This window comes from Bombina bombina, chromosome 4 (assembly GCF_027579735.1).
Source record: "Bombina bombina isolate aBomBom1 chromosome 4, aBomBom1.pri, whole genome shotgun sequence".
Classification (NCBI taxonomy): domain Eukaryota; kingdom Metazoa; phylum Chordata; class Amphibia; order Anura; family Bombinatoridae; genus Bombina; species Bombina bombina.
In genome coordinates, this window is record NC_069502.1 from 550,625,983 (window position 1) to 550,647,616 (window position 21,634).

The 21,634-nt window shown below is 37.8% G+C and overlaps 1 protein-coding gene across 1 annotated transcript in view; it reads left to right on the forward strand.

Moving 5' to 3' along the window:
• Positions 1 to 21,634, forward strand: part of MRAP2 (melanocortin 2 receptor accessory protein 2) — a 75,410-nt gene that overhangs the window by 25,581 nt on the left and 28,195 nt on the right. The window contains exon 2 of the mRNA XM_053709086.1: positions 3,664 to 3,763. Within this exon, the coding sequence (XP_053565061.1) occupies positions 3,664 to 3,763 (100 nt within the window). The remainder of the gene's footprint in view (positions 1 to 3,663; positions 3,764 to 21,634) is intronic.

Genomic DNA, 21,634 nt, shown 5'->3' on the forward strand with positions numbered 1-21,634 from the left:
ATCCGCACGCTATGCACTGCTACTAGAATTTGTGTAGCTAAGTACTGGAAGACAGGGGTACCTGCTTGGGGGGAAGTGAAGGAAAAGATTCAATCAGTCTTTAGTATGTTGGAGACAGCTGCCTCTATTCAAGGCAACCAAGACCAGTTTTTAAAGATCTGGTTTTACTGGATCATGAAGGGTGACAAACGAAATTAGGATTAGCAAACAAATCTGGGGGCAAAGGAGCGGGTGTTAGGGCAACATATTTTTTTCTCACCACACGACACGGACTGGACGGGTTCAGGGGGATGATGAACAACGAAAAAAGTGGTGGGGGCTCCCCTCTCGGATCTAGCAATACGATAAAACTGTATCAGGCAAGGCGAATTTATTCAGTTACTTGTTTTTGTTTATTAGTTTTTGTGATAAATAATACACATAGTTTATTTAGCAATGTTTTTCTTTTTGAGAAATATAAAATAGCAAAGAAAAAGCGGGGGAGGGGTTGGGGGCCTTTTTTCCCTCACCTCTTATCCTCCTACATGAGCTTCTGTTATATGACCAGATACGGAAAGATGCAAACCCTCAGGAGTAACTATAAAACATGAACTGGGCTCAAGCAAAGAACTCACTGAACTCTATGACTCCCCACCCCAGGAAAAGTAACTAGATGGTTCGTTCTGAACTATCAGAGACATTAGGATAGAGGGGGGGGGGGGTAATATGTATCTACGAGCAATGCTGTCTGTTATTCTGTATCTAATTCTCAATAAAAACTTATTTCAACTAAATCCCTGCTGCTAAACACAATCACAGAAGTGGTTTAAGCAGTCATTGCCAGAATTACATATGGAGCAGTGAAATATTGTCACAGACACACACAGTGATTTAACTCTATAATTATGTCTAAAACAAATGCATCACTTGGGATATGGTTTGCAGATTGCTTATCTGGTGCATTTGTGCCCTGTGGTCGCAAGCATTTTGCCTTACATTTAGACATAATGAACAAAACCTTTAAAATACTGTTAATTGTATAGGTCATTCGTTTTAACAAATCTTGGTGCCAGATGTTAATTATGAGTTGTCATTGCTCTGAAGTTGTGAAGCTTTGCCATTGCTGTGGGTTTTTAACATTCTTTTGTTTTAGGAATTATATTTAGATTACTGCTGATAGTGAATCATTTGAAGAAATACAACCAAGGGTGTTTGCATTTGTATTTGTGTTAAATGTTCCACACTATATCAAGTAGTGCACTACATGTTATAAATTCTTAATATATACTATCATTTTTGCATCAAACTTGCAAGGTTCAAATGATTTAAAATATTTAATACAGTCTGCAGATTTAATTAAATAGATAGCTATCATAAAAATGTTTACCCAATGTTTTCTGAATGAAGAATAACATTTTATCATTATTACTTTTATTTGTAGAGCAGAAACAGCTTCTTCAGAGCTAGATATAAAAATACAAATAAAGGGGTTGATTATAATCTTTTAAGTCCCCCCCCCCTCTCAATCTTCGAAAACCAGAAAAGTCATTTTTTGTTAACACAATGATCACAGTCTTTCAGAGTCAAAAACAGCTGATATTGTTAACATACTTGAAATTAGATCTTAATTTTTTCGCAACAGTAGTTGGAACTGCTGATAATGTAAGACGATCACTGAAATAACAAATGCTTTAAAGGGGTTAATGGAATTTGTGTCTGTGTTTTTGATACAGTGGTCTATAGGATAAGTGTTAAACAATATGAATGACATTTGTATAAGGGCATCATGGGTATTCTGGGCATGTTTGATCAATGATGATTTTTAATATGTTAAAAGTACAGATGGCCCTGCCCTAGGTTTACAACGGTTACATTTGCGTTGTTTCAGCATAATGCCCTTTTTTTCCAGTCATGTGACTGCTATTGAAAAGCACTGAGAAGCAGTGCATTGGTTAAAATAAGGGCTGCAGCAAAGATATGCAAGCCAAGCAGGCTGAAATTAATCAGTGTAACCAGACCTGAACTATCGAGCAGCTTTCAAAGGAACAAGATCTAGAAGCCACTTCCCTTTTATCTTCCTGCCCAGCTGCTTGAAGGTCAGGGTGCCTATAAATCAGTCCAGACTGGAATGAATAGAATTGCTGCAGACCCAATATTATCTAACATGCTAACAATGCAGAGAACTGTTTGCAGAAAAATGCAAGTAAAAAATGTTTTTGTTCATTAAATTTAGTTTGATGATACAATATGTGTTGTGTGATTATTTTATTAGGTTTATAATGCTGTTTAGCACATTTTTTTGTTCATTAAAGGGACAGTCAAGTAAAAAAAAACTTTCATGATTTAAATAGGGCATGTAATTTTAAACAACTTTCCAATTTACTTTTATTAACAATTCTGCTTTGTTCTCTTGGTATTCTTAGTTGAAAGCTAAATCTAGGAGGTTCATATGCTAAATTCTTAGACTTTGAAGGCCACCCCTAATCTAAAAGCATTTTGACAGTTTTTCACCACTAGAGGGCGTTATTTCATGTGTTTCATATAGATAACATTGAGCTCAGGCACTTGAAGCTCCTAGGAGCAAGCACTGATTGGCTAAAAATGCAAGTCTGTCAAAAGAACTGAAATAAGGGGGCAGTTTTCAGAGCCATCGATACAAGGTAATTACAGAAGTAAAAAGTATATTATTATAACTGTGTTGGTTATGCAAAATTGGGGAATGGGTAATAAAGGGATTATCTACCTTATTAAACAGCAAAAATTCTGGTGTTTACTGTCCCTTTAAACTTAGTTTGATGATATATTCCGTGTTATGTGATTATTTTATTAGATTTATAATGCTGTTTAGCATTTAAAGTCTTCATTTCAAAGCTTTAAAAATAATGTATTAGGTGTTACTTATGACAATTTTGAGAGGGACCTGGAACCTAACTCCCTCACTTCCCATTGACTTACATTATAAACTGGGTTTTAATTTACAACCATTCCTTCTGGAACCTAACCCCGGCATAAACTGAGGGCTACCTGTATTGTTTTTATTTTAATTAATTAAGAAAACCTCATTTTCTGTTTTGGCGATGTGTTCATCTAAAATAAGAAGGAAATGGCCGTAACTTATTTCACACTGTACACACAGAGATTTCCAAACCTCTCACTGTACACAATGGGTTTTTTCTTTGCCGCAATTCTATAACTGTAAGGAGTTTGCGGATTTAAACAGGACTGATTGGCCCTTAATGTGTACAGTTGTGTTAAGTGCCCCAATACATTATATCTCCCACATCAAAGAAAACCGCTATCAACACCAAAAAAAACAAGACTTACAACCACAACATTTGTAAAAATGACTTATATAAGTGTTTATAATTGTAAAATACGCAGATGTCTATATTTTATTATGGTAAAGTAGTCTCACTGGATAGAAAGGGGTCTGGACCATCTTGCAGATGACACAAGGGGCTAATTGCGCATTCCTGGGCATTCTAGAGTTTTTGTTTAACTAGACCTCAGCAAAGCATGCAGTATTTACAAAGACTCTACCTTGTACCAAAATAATCTTTCAGTTTACATTGAAATATCTTATTGTAAACCAACTGTATTCAACTTAATTTTGAGTGCTATATGTACCAATCTGGATAATGTTTGATTTGATATGTCATTATTAATTATTACTCTTTTTTGCAGATTCCATAGTGATTGGATTCTGGGTTGGTCTGGCAGTCTTTGTAATTTTTATGTTTTTTGTTTTGACTTTGTTGACCAAGACAGGAGCACCTCACCAAGAGTAAGTTCTATTCAATTACGTATTACAATTATTAAAATGCTAATTAATTTGAGCTTAGTTTAAATGTTTATAATTTTTAGAGATGTATTTTAATTTACGCTTTGTAGCATGATTATGTGTTTCCATTATAATTCAATTTTCTCTGTTAGTACATTTGCAATTATAAAAAGTATTAGGTTTGACTATGTAATTAATGAATTTCTTTGAAATATAGATCTTTGCAAGAGAAGACATGACATCCAAATGATCTTATACTTAACATAAATTAGCATTTCATACAAATACATGGAATATTAAAAAATACAATGCAGTTCTGGGGACCAAGCTTAAAAATAGATATTGCAGACTTAGAAAAAAGTTCAGAGAAAGGCCACAAAACTAATAAGGGGAATAGAGAATTTAAACTATGAGAAGAGGATAGCTAAACTGGGTCTGTCTTCTCCGGAAAAAAAGGCGCTTGAGAGGTGACATGATTACTTATAAATACATTTAAGGCCCATGTACAGAGATGGCAGAAGCTCTGTTTATACCAAGAAAATTGTTTGTGCCAAGAGGTCACAATTTAAGGCTGGAAATTTAATCTCCAGCAACGCAAATGTTTTTTCATTGCAAGAGCAATCAAATTGAGGAACTCATTACCTGAGGAGGTAGTAAATGCATTTCTGGCTAGAAACAGAATTCAGGGATATATGATTGCTTTTGTTAAATGAGTCACCTTTTTAATGGGATTAATTTAAGATCAACTAGAGCCTTTATTGTAAATAAATGAAGATTTGTATAGGTTGAACTCGATAGACTTCTGTCTTTTTTCAACCTCATCTACTATGTTACTTTGAAAATGTACCTTTTATATTTCTTGTTCATTCATTTTTCATCTCCATGGCAATACATGTAAAAATGCTTGGGTTTATTCAGTATAAGAAGCCACATTGGGCTAAATTATAGAAACAAACAACTAACATAATTTGTTGATTATCGTCTAACTCTATTTAAAAAAGAGGTTTATTGGAAATAATTTTTCATAAATGAGAAATTATAAATGTAAATATGTAAATAATAATTGTAACACCATTTTCTCAAGTTCAATAAAACAGGTTCCTTGTGATGGATTAACACCTTGTTTATAAATAAGGTAAATCTGAAAAGAACACATTGTAAAAAAAAAAAGAGTCTGTATGATGTATAGTAAACAGTGACAACTGTGGATAAGTGACTGCGCCTGGATAGTATACCTGCTACACTATAAAAAGACCCCTAATAGGTCCTAAAACAAGATACAATATTGGAAATATAGGAGCGCCAATGGCTAAGGTATACAACAGGTTTTGAGCTGCACTATTATGTTCAAGATGGAACTCTAGACCATAAACTTTATGTTATGTATCAAATGTCAATATAATCCACATAAAAAAGATGAAAAAGATCAGATAGATCTTATGATAAAAGTTATTTTAATCACATATAATAAACAACCATTGAAAACGTGGTTAAAAGTAAAAGATTAAAAAATATATTTTAAAAACTCCTAATTTATTTATCAATATGACTTGAATGAACCGTTAACTACTAGTATGTCTTCCGTATTATATGTACCTTATTTAGAAAAGGTACACTTATACCAATGCATTCAGAAAAAACTTAGATTCAGAATGGACTTTGATTCTGTCTAGATCGATTATTAGTTATTAAAACAAGCGTGGATAATCACAAGTGCATGATGGAGTAAGATACTTGAAAAATATATTTAAAGCAGCATATAAAGAGAACCTGAAAAATCTTGTAAAAAAACAAGGAAAAAATCTGATTGGATCAATACCGGTATGTCCGTTAATCGTGATAAAAAATAAAAAAGAGTGATAAATTTATGATGACAAACTTTACTAATGTAAAAATACAAAATATAAAATTCAAATAATAAAATCACAAATTTTGAATTCAAGCAGGTGAAAGTTTAAAAAACAAAATTGTGCCAAATATAAAACCGAAAATACATATATATCCACAATATGCTAATCTGACTGGTATAATAGTGTTTCCGTATATTATAACAGTAGTGATACCTAATCAAATTAATAACGGTGGTGATACCTAGTGATGTCGCGAATAGTTTGCCGGCGAATAGTTCCCGGGGGAACATAGTATGTTCGCGTTTTCCGCGGCGGGTGAACATATGCGATGTTCTATCCGCCCCCTATTCGTCATCATTGAGTAATACTTTGACCCTGTACCTCACAGTCAGAAGACACATTCCAGCCAATCAGCAGCAGACACTCCCTCCAAGACCCTGATACCTCCTGGACAACATCCATTTTAGATTCATTTGGAAGCTGCATTCTTAGTGAGAGGAGGGACAGTGTAGCTGCTGCTGATTTAATAGTGAAATTGATAGCTAGGTTAGTGTATTCAGTGTCCACTACAGTCCTGAAGGACTCATCTGATCTCTGCTGTAAGGACAGCACCGCAAAAAGCCCTTTCTAGGGCTAGTACATCAGTCTGCTTTTTTTTTTTTTTTCCTGTGTAATCTAATTGCAGTTGCCTGCCTGCCACGTGTGCGTTTCAGTGCCTGCTTGCCAGGGTACAGTGTCACCCCAGTGCAACTCATATCTGGTGTAACAGTAGTGTAGATTTAAAAAAAACAACACTTTTTTGACTGTGTTAAATAATAGCAGTCAGTTTCCTTCACACGTGTGCGTTTCAGTGCCTGCCAGGGCACAGTGTCACACCAGTGCAACTCATATCTGGTGTAACAGTAGTGTACATTTTAAAAGAAAATACAATTTTGACTGTAATAGATTGAATAGCAGTTAGTTGTCTGCAAGCGTGTGTGTCAGGCCTACAGCGTCTACTCTGCCAACTTCTGCCAGTGCACAGTGCTACTCATATCTGTTGTCACAGTTGCTTGAACGCATAGTACCACCAATCGGAAAAAAAAGGCAGGCAGAGGCATGCCACCCTGCAGGGGCCGTCGTGTTCGTGGTGCTGTGATTCCCTTTGGCCCTAGAATAATGCCCAGTGTTCAGAGGCCACGTACCCCGAACTCGAACATTTCTGAGAACATAGTTGACTGGCTAACACAGGACACCCAATCTTCTACAGCTTCCGCTCGGAACCTTGACGCACCATCCTCCTCCAGCTTAGCTTCGGGCACCTCTCAAGTTACCACTCACCCGCCTGCCGCCACCACCAACACTAGCACCACAGCCGCTTCACTTGATCTGTCAGAGGAGTTATTTATACATCAGTTGGAAGAAATGAGTGATAGTGATGTGCAACCATTATTGCCAGAGGATGTAGATAACAGGGATATGTCTTAGTCAGGCAGCATTACACACATGGACGTACGGTGTGATGATGATGATGTTGTACCTGCTGCTTCCTTTGCTGAGTTGTCAGATACAAGTGAAGCGGTTGATTATGACGATGCGTCCGTGGATGTCACGTGGGTGCCCGCTAGAAGAGAAGAAGAACAGGGGGAAAGTTCAGATGGGGAGACAGAGAGGGGGAGGTCATCGCAAGGAGCTAGTGGCACATTCAGACAGCATGCATCGGCACCCGGGTTCAGCCAGACAGCACGCCAATCAACGCATGCTGTTGCCACCACCAGAATGCCGTCATCGCAGAGCTCAGCAGTGTGGAATTTTTTTTGTGTGTCTGCCTCTAACAACAGCGATGCCATTTGCAACCTGTGCCAAAAGAAACTGAGTCGTGGGAAGTCCAACACCCACCTAGGTACAACTGCTTTGCGAAGGCACATGATCGCACATCTCAACGCCTATGGGATCAACACATGAGTACAAGCAGCACACAAACTCAAAGCCGCCATCCTCCTCCTGGTCCAGCATCTTCATCCACGTCAACCACTGCTGTCTTCCTTGCCCCCTCTCAACCATCCGCCACTCAGTGTCTTGCCTTGAGCAGTTCCTGCTCATCTGCCCACAGTCAGCACTCCTGTCCGCCCTGAACGCACAGGTGGATCAGTGGCTGACTCCGCACCAACTGGAGATCGGCAAAGTGGTTTGTGACAACGGAAGAAATTTGGTGGCGGCATTGAATTTGGGCAAGTTGACACATGTGCCGTGCATGGCACATGTGTGTAATCTGATCGTACAACGCTTTGTGCATAAGTACCCAGGCTTACAGGATGTCCTGAAGCAGGCCAGGAAGGTGTGTGGCCATTTCAGGCGTTCCTACACGGCCATGGCGCACTCTTCAGATATCCAGCGGTGAAACAACATGCCAGTGAGGCGCTCGATTTGCGACAGCCTGACACGTTGGAATTCAACACTCCTAATGTTTGAGCACCTGATCCAACAAGAAAAAGCCGTTAATGACTATTTGTATGACCGGGGTGCTAGGACAGCCTCTGCGGAGGTGGGAATTTTTTTGCCACGTTACTGGACGCTCATGCGCAATGCTACTAGACCCCCGGTATAAGCATAAAGTGCCTGAAATGTTACCGAATTCCCGCAAGTCGGAAAGGATGCAGCAGTTCCAAAAACAATTTAAAAAGTATGCTTTACACAGCATATAAGGGTGATGTCACAGCACAATGGGAATCTAACAGGGGAAGAGGTGAAAGTAATCCTCCTCCTCCCACGACCACGCCGGCAAGGACAGGACGCTTTACAGACGTGTTGTTGATGGAGGACATGCATAGCTTTTTAAGTCCTTCACATCGCCACAGCCCTTCGGGGTCCACCCTCAGAGAATGACTCAACCGACAGCTAGCAGACTACCTCACCTTAACTGCAGATATCGACACTCTGAGGAGCGATGAACCCCTTGACTACTGGGTGTGCAGGCTTGACCTGTGGCCTGAGCTATCCCAATTTGCGATAGAACTTCTGGCCTGCCCCGCTTCAAGTGTCCTGTCAAAAAGGACCTTCAGTGCAGAAGGAGGTATTGTCACTGAGAAGAGAAGTCGCCTAGGTTAAAAAAGTCTAGATTACCTCACCTTTATTAAGATGAATGAGGGATGGATCCTGAAGGGACTGACAGTGGGCGATACATTAGACTAAAAAAGGCCTGATGAGATGAGCTGCCTTGGGCTAAAAATGGTACACACGGTGCTGTATTTTGTCTCTGAATGCCGAATGACTTGCGTGACTTATCCACCACCAACTAGGGTTCAAGCCGCAATGTTTTAGGGCACTTTCTGCCTGGGAAACAAACATCATTTTTTCTGGCCGCTGCTACAGACACGGCTGCAACAATACCTAATTTTTCAGGCATGTGTACATGCCTAATTTTTCTGGCCTCTGGTGCTGCACTGTGGCTTCAAAAACCAAACCAAAAAAAAGGCACATAACAGGGATTAAACTGATAGCAATAGTACTACTTAACACACCACTCCTATCTGGTGGCACATTAGATTGCACATGCAGTGCCCCAAATTTGAAGTAGGAGGACCGACCAAGCATCTTTTTCCATCTCCCGGTTCCTAAAATCGATGCCATATACACATCCCCTGAAAGGGGACGTAACAGGGATTAAACTGATAGGAATAGTACTACTTAACACAAATTATAATAATGCAGAGAGAGACAATGCAGAGAGAGGAGTCTGAAGAAGAGGAGTCAGAGGAGGAAGGTGGCTTTGAGGAGGTGGAAGACCAAACACAGCAGGCGTCCCAGGAGGCTTGTTGTCACCTTTCGGGGACCCTTGGTGTTGTACGTGGCTGGGTGGAGGAAGAGACCTTCAATGACATCAGTGAGGACAAGGAACGGGACATGGCTAGCTTGGTATCCAACCTTGTGCAAATGGGGAGTTTGTGGTTGTGCAAATGGACTGTTTGCGGTTGTTTGCAGTGCGTTAAAGGGACAGACTAGGCCAAAATAAACTTTCATGATTCAGATAGAGCATGTAATTTTAAACAATTTTCTAATTTACTTTTATCACCAATTTTGCTTTGTTCTCTTGGTATTCTTAGTTGAAAGCTTAACCTAGGAGGTTCATATGCTAATTTCTTAGACCTTGAAGCCCACCTCTTTCAGATTGCATTTTAACAGTTTTTTACCACTAGAGGGTGTTAGTTCACGTATCTCATATAGATAACACTGTGCTTGTGCACGAGAAGTTATCTGGGAGCAGGCACTGATTGGCTAGACTGCAAGTCTGTCAAAAGAACTGAAAAAAGGGGCAGTTTGAAGAGGTTTAGATACAAGATAATCACAGAGGTTAAAAGTATATTAATATAAATGTGTTAGTTATGCAAAACTGTGAAATGGGTAATAAAGTGATTATCTGTCTTTTAAAACAATAAAAATACTGGTGTAGACTGTCCCTTTAAATGGGGAGTTTGGTCTGTCACTGTGAAGCGGGCGTAACCCTTACACTACCTGATTTATACAACATCATACCTGCTGTTTTAAAGCTCTTTATTCCAAACAATTTAGGAATGTTAGGTGATTTATGCCCTTTATGGCTTAAAACCAGACTCTGCATCAACTATGTCATTTTCCATGTGAGTTTTGCCATGGATCCCCCTCCGGCATGCCACAGTCCAGTCCCCTTGAAACAACTTTTCCATCACTATTGTGGCCAGAAAGAGTCCCTGTGGGTTTTAAAATTCACCTGCTCATTGAAGTCAATGGCAGGTTTTCCTGGTTCGCCCGTTCGCAAACTTTTGGGGAAGTTTGTGTTCGCTGTTCGCAAACCGAAATATTTAGGTTGCCAACATCACTAGTGATAAATAATCTAGTTAAATAATAACTGGACTAAACCTAGTGAAGGGTTTAGAACCAGAAATATGTGCAAAACCAGTGTCCAATCTACTGATAAGACCTTGTTTAACCAAAACTAATTTAACATAAGCTTATGACACAAATTATAAGTGTTAATCCCAATACAATAAATTAATTCCCAAATTGTAATGAATGAATGTCCCAAAGTCATTAGGAAAGTCAAAATCCTAAATAATGCATAGATTAATCCAAAAAAATCCTCATCCTTTGTTTGTGCAGAATTCTATCCAGTATCCTAGTCCGTTGTGAGACAGAGACCTGTGGAAAAAAGAAAGTGCACTAAACAAAATAACCTTTTGGGATATAGTCTATCAGAAAATAGACTTACCCAAATGCCGTTGTCCTGGGGGTATATGAGCCTCACAAATCTTACTTTTGCCGTCTACGCGTTTCGGCCCTAAAAAGAGGGTCTTTTTCAAGACATATTGAGGCTCACATACTAATGACCTTAAATACCAAATATCGGTGGGAGTTGTTTTAGAAAAGAGCGCCAAACTAAGTCAGATGGATAGCTACGCTAACCTTTATATGGGCAGATGGGAAACCATATTTTGGGAATCCTGCCCGGCGGGCGCAGACCTGGTCCTATACAAGAGATATATAGACGATCTCTTAATAATTTGGAAAGGCAGCCAGGAAGATCTAGAACACACACTGAGAGTTATGAATATTAACCAGTCTAATCTGAAATTTACTAACACCATCAGTAAAAATGATATCATCTTCCTAGATCTGGATATCCAGGTGGTCAATGGAAAGATTGAAACTTCTACACATTTTCAGGATGTTGACTCGAACAACTATATTTATCAGACGAGCTGCCACCACAAAAAATGGCTATCTAATATCCCGAAGGGAAAACTGATGATGATCAAGAAAAACTGCTCTAATAAAGATATGTGGATTAAACAATCTTCGACACTCAAAACTAGGTTCCTAGAAAGGGGTTATGACGAATCCTTTGTAAGTAAAACCATTGAAAAAGTAAGCAATATAAAAAGAGATACCCTCTTAACCTATAAGATAAAACAGAATAATAACACCCTTGATGGTGTGAAAGTTCCCTTCATAACTCAATATAGTGAAGGAAAAAAAATCGATCGAAGATATAATTAAAAGACATTGGCATCTCCTTAAGAACAACGAGATCCTAGGTGAGCATCTTTCAGAATGGCCACAATTTGTTTATAGGAAGGCCAATAATCTTAAGTCGATCTTAACCCGCAGCATCCCGAAAAGTAAAACATCGACAAACCACATGGGAGTTTTGGGTAAGAAGCTACATGGCTTCTATCCATGCCACCTTTGTAAGGCATGCTCACAAGGGACAAAGACAGATTATTTTAAGTCCAAGGTCTCCGAGTCATTTAATATCAGACAAACCATAAGATGCACGGATCAATTTGTAGTCTACCTGATTGAATGTGGATGTGGCCTACAGTATGTAGGCCAGACGACTCGAAAATTAAGAGACAGAATCCCGGAACATCTATTGTAAATAAAGTGGAAAAAAGTAGATTTGCCTCTATATAAACACTTCAAGGAAGTGCATGGAGGAAGCAATAGAAGCCTCAAATATATGGGGATATGCAAATTAAGCAAAGATTGGAGAGGAGGGGATATGGAACTAAGAATGTTGAAAATAGAATCCAAATGGATATTCAACTTAGACTGTATCCACCCCAAAGGATTGAATGCTAACTTCGAGATTGTACATCTATTCTGATCAATTCAACCAAATATGCCATTAAAAAGCAGACTCCCTAACTTTACATATAATCAGATTATCGATTTATATCTATAAGTGGTGATCAGATATCCCACAAATAGGTCCTACAAGTTCATCCTCCTTCTATGATAGCCCCCTATTTTTGTACCATCCAAAAATTTATTTTTGCAATATTTTAAGGAATCCTAGAATTCAAATTTACTTTCAAGTAAAATCATGATTTATCTTAATCCTAAGGTTCAATAGTTGTATATCTTTTTATTCTTATTTTTTTTTAATTATTATTATTTGTTTATTTTGTATATTAGAAAATAATAAACATCTCTATATAAGAAGAGATGCTTCTCGAGAAATAACGGTCTTAAGGAGGTGAAAACTATAAAAAGAGGTTTACAGTGTAATGTCCCTTTCTATTTTGTACAAAATAATATATTGTTTTAATATGTTGTTCTAATATGTCTGTTGCCATAACATGTAATGTCCTGGAGTATATGAGCCTAAAATCTAGAAGATACACAGAATTGAATAATATAACTTGTCAGTGTATCGTTAATATCCACTCAATTGTTAACAAACATCGTTAAAATAATAGATATGATAAAGTCTATGAAACCCCCTATATGAAAATTCTTTGAAAGTATAATTTATCCGAATTTGGAACTAACACATTGTACAAACTTTTAAATAAGTGGTTCCACAATTTAGACTACATTTTCCAACTCAGATTTTCGGATCGGGTATACCGTTTGCCCTCACTTGCCCACAGTAAAAATGGTTCCGTAACAACCGGAAGTGCCGAACATACGGACATCCGGTTTGCATAACGGAAGTGCGGTTGGCGGCGGCGGGCAATCCAAATCCATCTGACTTAGTTTGGCGCTCTTTTCTAAAACAACTACCACCGATATTTGGTATTTAAGGTCAGTAGTATGTGAGCCTCAATATGTCTTGAAAAAGGCCCTCTTTTTAGGGCCGAAACACGTAGACGGCAAAAGTAAGATTTGTGAGGCTCATATACCCCCAGGACAACGGCATTTGGGTAAGTCTATTTTCTGATAGACTATATCCCAAAAGGTTATTTTGTTTAGTGCACTTTCTTTTTTCCACAGGTCTCTGTCTCACAACGGACTAGGATACTGGATAGAATTCTGCACAAACAAAGGATGAGGATTTTTTTGGATTAATCTATGCATTATTTGGGATTTTGACTTTCCTAATGACTATGAGACATTCATTCATTACAATCTGGGAATTCATTTATTGTATTGGGATTAACACATATAATTTGTGTCATAAGCTTATGTTAAATTAGTTTTGGTTAAACAAGGTCTTATCAGTAGATTGGACACTGTGGCTTCACTAGGTTTAGTCCAGTTATTATTTAACTAGATTAGGTATCACCACCGTTATTAATTAGATTAGGTATCACTACTGTTATAATATACGGAAACACTATTATACCAGTCAGATTAGCATATTGTGGATATATATGTATTTTCGGTTTTATATTTGGCACAATTTTGGTTTTTACACTTTCACCTGCTTGAATTCATAATTTGTGATTTTATTATTTGAATTTTATATTTTGTATTTTTACATTAGTGAAGTTTGTCATCATAAATTTATCACTCTTTTTTATTTTTATCACGATTAACGGACATACCGGTATTGATCCAATCAGATTTTTTCCTTGTTTTTTTACAAGATTTTTTAGGTTCTCTTTATATGCTCCTTTAAATATATTTTTCAAGTATCTTACTCCATCATGCACTTGTGATTATCCACGCTTGTTTTAATAACTAATAATTGATCTAGACAGAATCAAAGTCCATTCTGAATCTAAGTTTTTTCTGAATGCATTGGTATAAGTGTACCTTTTCTAAATAAGGTACATATAATACGGAAGACATACTAGTAGTTATCGGTTTATTCAAGTCATATTGATAAATAAATTAGGAGTTTTTAAAATATATTTTTAAATCTTTTACTTTTAACCACGTTTTCAATGGTTGTTTATAATATGTGATTAAAATAACTTTTATCATAAGATCTATCTGATCTTTTTCATCTTTTTTATGTGGATTATATTGACATTTGATACATAACATAAAGTTTATGGTCTAGAGTTCCATCTTGAACATAATAGTGCAGCTCAAAACCTGTTGTATACCTTAGCCATTGGTGCTCCTATATTTCCAATATTGTATAGTAAACAGTGACCTTTGAACTTTCAGGAACTTGAGCAATGGAAATTTATTAAACCTTTGAAGAGCATTTTATAACTCCTAGCTTCCTCATACCTCCAACATTCTAGATCATTATTTACTTGTATTAGATTAAGCACTATTTAACTGTACTCTGTAACTGCTTTAATATGATTGTTTGGTATCCTGTATCTTACTTTATCTTTTTCTTACTTCGTGAAAGATTTACAATGTGTCAGTTTGGTGAATTGCTGGTAGTTCTTATATTTACCAAAGTTGCTAAACTGCATTATTCTCTTATGGTTTATTGTAGTTCCAAATCATTTTTACATTATTTTTTCTTACCCACCGGAGAAAGTAGACATTTACTACAGATTTTTATGCATCAGACCTAAGAGTGAGGAAAAATTAGCTAAATTAAAAAATCTAGTACTAAATCGGTGTCAGATATGACAATAAGACATAGACCTAGATTATAGTTTTGCTTTGCGGCTCGTAGTACTGAAAAAATGGCATTTTCAGTGTTAAAACAGCACCGCAGCCATTACAAGTCTTGTCGGTATAGGTGTACCGCAAACCTTTTAGCCTGTAACGCAACTTCAATACAGCACTTGTAAAAATGACGTTTTTTTCATGGGATTCCCACAGCGCCGGTATTACGAGTTTTGAATTCTGGCTAAAAAGCGAGCGTTACAGCATAAAACGGCAAGATCTGTAACGCCATCTAAAGTCAGCAGTTATGAGTTTTACACTACAAAGCTGTAGCATAAAACTCATAACTAAACTGCTACAAAGAACACTAAACACCCATAAACTACCAATTAACCCCTAAACCGAGGCCCTCCCGCATCAAAAACACTATAATACATTTATTAACCCCTAATCTGCTGCTCCCGACATCGCCGCCACTAATAAAATGTATTAACCCCTATTCCGCCGCTCCCCGAGATTGTCACCACTATAATAAACCTATTAACCCCTAAACCGCCGCACTCCCGCATCACAAACACTATTTAAATATTATTAACCCCTAATCTGCCGTCCACCCACACCGCCGCTATAATAAACCTATTAACCCCTAAACCGCAAGCCCCCACAACGAAATAAACTAAAATAAACTATTAACCCCTAAACCGAAAGCCCCTCACAACGAAATATACTAAAATAAACTATTAACCCCTAAACCTAACAACCCCCTAACTTTATATTCAAATTACAATTTCCCTATCTTAAATTAAAACTTACCTGTCAAATTTAAAAAAAAAATATTTTTTATCTAGCAATTAAACTAATATAACTATTAAACTAAAATTAAACTAAATACCAATTAAATAAAACTAAACTACACATTAAAAAATCCTAACACTACTAAAAATTACAAAAAAATAACTAAATTACAAACCCCCCCCACAAAATTACGAAAAATAAATTATCAAAAATAAAAAAGAATTACACCTAATCTAATAGCCTTATCAAAATAAAAAGCCCCCCAAAATAAAAAAAACCCTAGCCTACAATAAACTACCAATGGCCCTTTAAAGGGCCTTTTGTGGGGCATTGTATCAGCTGTTTTACCTTTAAAAAAATACAAAGACCCCTCTTCATCCAGACTGCTTCCAAGTGATAAATTGCCATAGTACTAGCTAATGAGCTGTTGTTCGTTACTGGTAGAGCGCTTCTCTCTTTGTATGCAAATTAATATGACCCTGGGGAAGTCTCCCTATGGGTGATGGGGGAAACCAGACATGGACTCCTTGCCCAGTGTGCTTAGAGGAATGTGGCTGCACCTCACTGTCAGTGTTTCATCTTGTGTCATACTGTACCTTTAAGAAAGTGTACTCACCAGCCCTATTTAAGGCACCTCCCAACAGAACTCATTGCTTGGTAATTTGTTGCTCAGTGATAAGCTGCTTCTGAAGAGACCTAGCCGTTTATGCAAACATTGTGTGTACTTGCATTACTCTTGAGATTCTATTTGTTTGGATCTACCTGCTCAAGCTTTGTTGTGGTTAAGAACCTTTCAGCGTTTACATCAGTCTGAAATCTTTCTGTGTCAGTTGTACTGAAGTTTGCTCTCTGCAGCGTGTGACGTCACGCCCGACATTCTCCCGCCGCAGCTGTGTCTCTCTCTCTCTCACCGATGGGACTGTTTGCTGTCTGGTAACGGTATTACTCTGCTCAAAACCACCTCTCATAACACTGGTCTGTATATTTTGCATAATATGAACTGCATGTCCTGCTATAACTTCATTGCTAATTGCAAGCTTGCCATGCAAACTCTGTGAATAACGCTCACATATGCTGGGGAATTATAATTGCTTTCTTGTTGCATTGGTCTACTAGAGACTTAAACTACTTTTCCCAGATAACTATTTCAAATACTACTATCTCTGACAAGGAGATATATTGCTACAATTTTGCTCATAACGGACTTCCTAAACATTCACTAATAAGTTTTCAAATTCACTTCCAAGCCTGCTTACAAATGATTGTCTGTATTATATCAATTACACCTGCTTTATAAGAACAACACAGCAACTTTACTTTCTGCTCATAAGTTATATTGGACAAGTTTGGATGTAAAAGTATACATTCTGAAAGAGGATTATATTATATTCTCTCCTTGCTATTCATAACTAATCTGCTGTGTGACTGTTGGTATGATTGACAAGCTCATTGTATATATTTAAAGTTTGTCTGCTTGTGTGTCTGATTCAAGGCTCCAGCAGTAATTAACTCTCTCACCAAATGTGAGTTGCCATTTCTGTTTATATCTCTTTTATCTGCTGCTAGCAGATTCTGTTGCGTGAAGGTTCCGTTTTCACTCAGCTACCCTGCTGTAGTGACCCTCAGATCAATGAGCATATCAGGGTTCCCTTAAGTTCAATCTTTGTGAATCCGAGGTAAGGTGTGAGACTGAGTGGTCCTACATTGGCAGAAAGCTGTTACTGTAGTATTAATCATTTAAACCAAAACATATCCTAACATATCCTAACATATTACCAAGCCTGAAAAAGAATACTACTAACAGCTTAAATCATGGATATAAGTGAACTGTCCAGGAGAGTTGGTTCATTAGCCCAGAGTATGAATCACATGATTCAAGGCTTAAGGGACACTCAATTAGAGAATCAAAATATAAAAAAGTTTATTAATGATCACCTTGCTAACAAGCCTCCCACTGTTGAGCAAACCTTTGAACCTATTGTTAGTCCGCCTGAAAGATTCTCTGGTGACAGATCTATGTTCAGGGATTTCAGGAATTCCTGCACTTTGCTATTCACATTGAAACCTAAGTCATACCCAACTGATAGGATCAGAGTTTTAACTGTAATATCATTCCTTAGAGGTGAGGCCAGGTCTTGGGCCAATGCCTTTTATGAAAAGGATGACCCCATTCTAAATTCCTTAGAATAATTTTTTTTCTGCTATGTCTCTCTTATACGAAGATCACAATAAGCAGAACACCGCTGAAATTGCCATCAGATCTTTACGGCAGGGCAAAAGAATGGTTGAAGATTACATTACTGAATTCAAGAGGTGGGCACCTGACACCCTATGGAATATCCCTGCTCTACGCAATCAGTTCTGTTTAGGGCTCAATGATTCAGTCAAAGATGAGTTTGCAAGGGGTGTTATCCCAGAAGACTTGGATGCCTTGATGACTCACTCTATTGGCATAGATGGCCGCCTCAGGGAAAGGAAGTCAGAAAAATATTCTACTGAATATACGACCAGGAGGTCTCCTAACTATCATCACTCATTACCTTCCACAGCCACCACAAGGACCATTGAAGAACCCATGGATGTTGCAGTCATTAGGGGACCCATAAGACCCGAAGAGAAAGCAAGGCGTAAGCTTCTAAACTTATGTTTATATTGTGGGGGAAAAAAACATGGAGTTAGGGACTGTCCCTCCCTGCTTCGACAAAAGAAGGGTAAGACTTCATCTTATGACCATACAGTTAATTCGGTTAACAGCATAAAATCTCATCTGTCTCTTTATGTCTCCCTACAGTGGTCCCATCAGAAGATAAACCTTCAAGCCATAATTGACTCTGGGGCTTCTGGGAATTTTTCTGATAATACTTTTGTTGTCAAAAATCATATACCACTAATAAAAAAGAATGTTCCACTAGCAATTTGTCTGGTTGACGGCTCATTTTTTAGCTCTGGTCCCATAACTCATCACACTATTCCTCTCAAAATGGTTACCCCTTCAGGACATACAGAGCTTATTTCGTTTGATGTCCTCCCATCTTCTGTCTATCCTATAATCCTTGGCTTGAATTGGTTAATAATACATAATCCCACCATAACTTGGTCAACTGCATCTGTGGTTTTCGATTCAGATCACTGTAAGCAATCCTGCTTTGGGGTGCACACACTTTGTCAATTGGTTGAACATAAGTTACCAGAATGTTATAGTGAGTTTGCTGATGTTTTTGACAAAAAAGAGGCTGAGTCCTTGCCTCCACACAGAGACTACGACTGTCCTATTGATCTTATACCTGGAAGTTCCATACCTTACGGTCACATATATCCGTTATCACAGCCAGAGTTAAATCATTTAAAACAATATTTAGATGAAAACTTAAAAAAAGGCTTTATTAGACCTTCTACCTCTTCTGCAGCTGCGGCTATGTTCTTTGTAAAAAATAAAGATGGCAGTCTCAGGCCTATTATCGACTATAGGCAGTTGAACAAATGCACAAAAAAGAACAGGTACCCCCTGCCCCTCATACCTGAACTTATTGAACGTTTACAAGGCGCCAAAGTCTTTACCAAACTTGACCTGAGAGGTGCCTACAATTTGATCAGGATGAGGGCAGGGGATGAATGGCTAACTGCTTTCCGTACAAGATACGGATTATATGAATACACTGTAATGCCCTTTGGTTTTTGCAATGCCCCAGCGACATTCCAATGTTTTATAAATGATGTTTTCCATGACTTATTGGATGTCTGTATAGTTGTATACTTGGATGACATTTTGGTTTACTCGAACACTTTGGAGGCTCATATTGTACATGTTAAACAAGTGTTAACACGTTTAAGGGCACATCATCTCTATGCAAAACTTGAAAAGTGTATTTTTAACACAAATACCATATCATTCCTTGGATATTGCATCTCACCAGCTGGAATTTCAATGGAATCGAGTAAGGTGGACGCCATCACAAACTGGCCCATTCCACGTAACAAAAAAGATGTCCAAAGATTCCTTGGCTTTGCAAATTTTTATAGAAAATTCATTAAAGATTTCTCTCTTATTGCCAGACCCCTAACTATGTTAAAACGTAAACAGGTTAAGTTTTCTTGGAATCCAGCTGCTGATCATTCTTTCAATACTCTAAAAAGTAAATTCATATCAGCCCCTATATTACAATTCCCAGATCCCACTTGTCATTTCACGCTCGAAGTAGATGCATCTGAGTTTGCTGTAGGGGCTGTTCTCTCTCAAAGACACACTGATAAAGAACCTTTGCATCCTGTCTCCTACTACTCCAGAACCATGAGTTCAGCAGAGATTAATTATGGAATCAGGGACAAGGAACTTCTTGCCATTAAAGCAGCTTTGGAGTTTTGGCGACAATTCCTAGAGGGTGCAACATACCCAATCACTATCTATACAGATCACCGCAACTTAGAATATTTGAAATCAAATAAGACTCTTACTGCACGCCAGGTCCGATGGAGTTTGTTTTTCTCTCGCTTTGATTATGTTATTACTTACAGACCAGGTTCAAAAAATATGAAAGCTGATGCTCTTTCCAGAAAAGACTCCCGTCCAATTGATATAGATTCTCCTTCATCCATCATACCCTCGGATAGAATTATTTGTCTAACAACTGAGTTTAAAAATACTCTACAAGAACATCTAAGGCTTGATTCTACTTTGGATCATTTACCTGTACTAAAGCATTCAGATGATTTATACTATCATGGCACTCTTCTGTATATACCATCTTCTTTAAGGAATGAGGTACTTGCCTCTGCCCATGACTCATTGTTGGCTGGTCATCCTGGGGTTCATAGAACTGCTCATTTGCTCAAAAGGAATTATTGGTGGCCTAAGATGCATGATACCATTCAGCAGTATATTGAATCTTGTGTTATCTGTACTACCAAGAAACATCAGCACAAGAGCCCTTATGGTTACCTTCTCTCTTTGCCAGTACCAGATAGACCTTGGGCAGCAATTGCTATGGATTTTATTGTTGATTTACCGTCATCTTCTAATTACAATACCATATTAGTAGTAGTGGACTTATTCTCTAAAATGGCACATTTCCTACCACATAGAGGATTACCTACAGCATCGGAAACTGCTACACTCTTTCTGAATCAGATTGTGAAATTACATGGTTTACCTGAGTCAATTACCACGGATAGAGGTACGCAGTTCACCTCAAGGTTTTGGAATAAACTATGCTTCTCTTAATATTTCTAAACGATTGAGTACCGCCTATCATCCACAGACGAATGGTCAAACAGAGAGAACGAATCAAACACTGGAGCAATATCTTCGTTGTTACTGCACTCAACAGCAAGATAATTGGCATTCTTTACTTGCTACTGCCGAATTTGCCCATAATAATGCTTTGAATTCGTCAACTAAAATGACACCATTTTATATCAATTATGGATTTCATCCCTCATATAATACAAATCAGATCAACAACTCCAAAATGCCAATTGTTAATGACCTTGTTAACTCCATTGCTACCAATTTCACAACTTTGAAACAAGTCTTACAAGAAGCTCAGGCTGTTCAGAAACACCACTATGATTTACGTAGAACAAAGCCCCCAGACTACAAGGTTGGTGATAAAGTTTGGTTAAGCACTAAACACCTCAGGTTACAAGTTCCTTCCAAAAAGCTGGCTTCTTTATATTTAGAACCTTATGTGATACAAAAGATTATCAATGTTAATGCTGTAACACTGCAGCTACAGGCCTCTTTGAAGATACATCCCACGTTCCACGTTTCACTTTTAAAACCATATGGTACAATGAGAGGCACTACTCAGAATGACACAGTAAATCCTTTGGTTACTGATGGCTTGGAGTATGAGATTGAATCTATATTGGATTCTCGTTACCATCATAGTCAACTCCAATATCTTGATGTGGGTATAGAGGGTTTAGTAGTGCGTTGGTATAGAGGTAGTTACCAAACACCTAAAAAGTA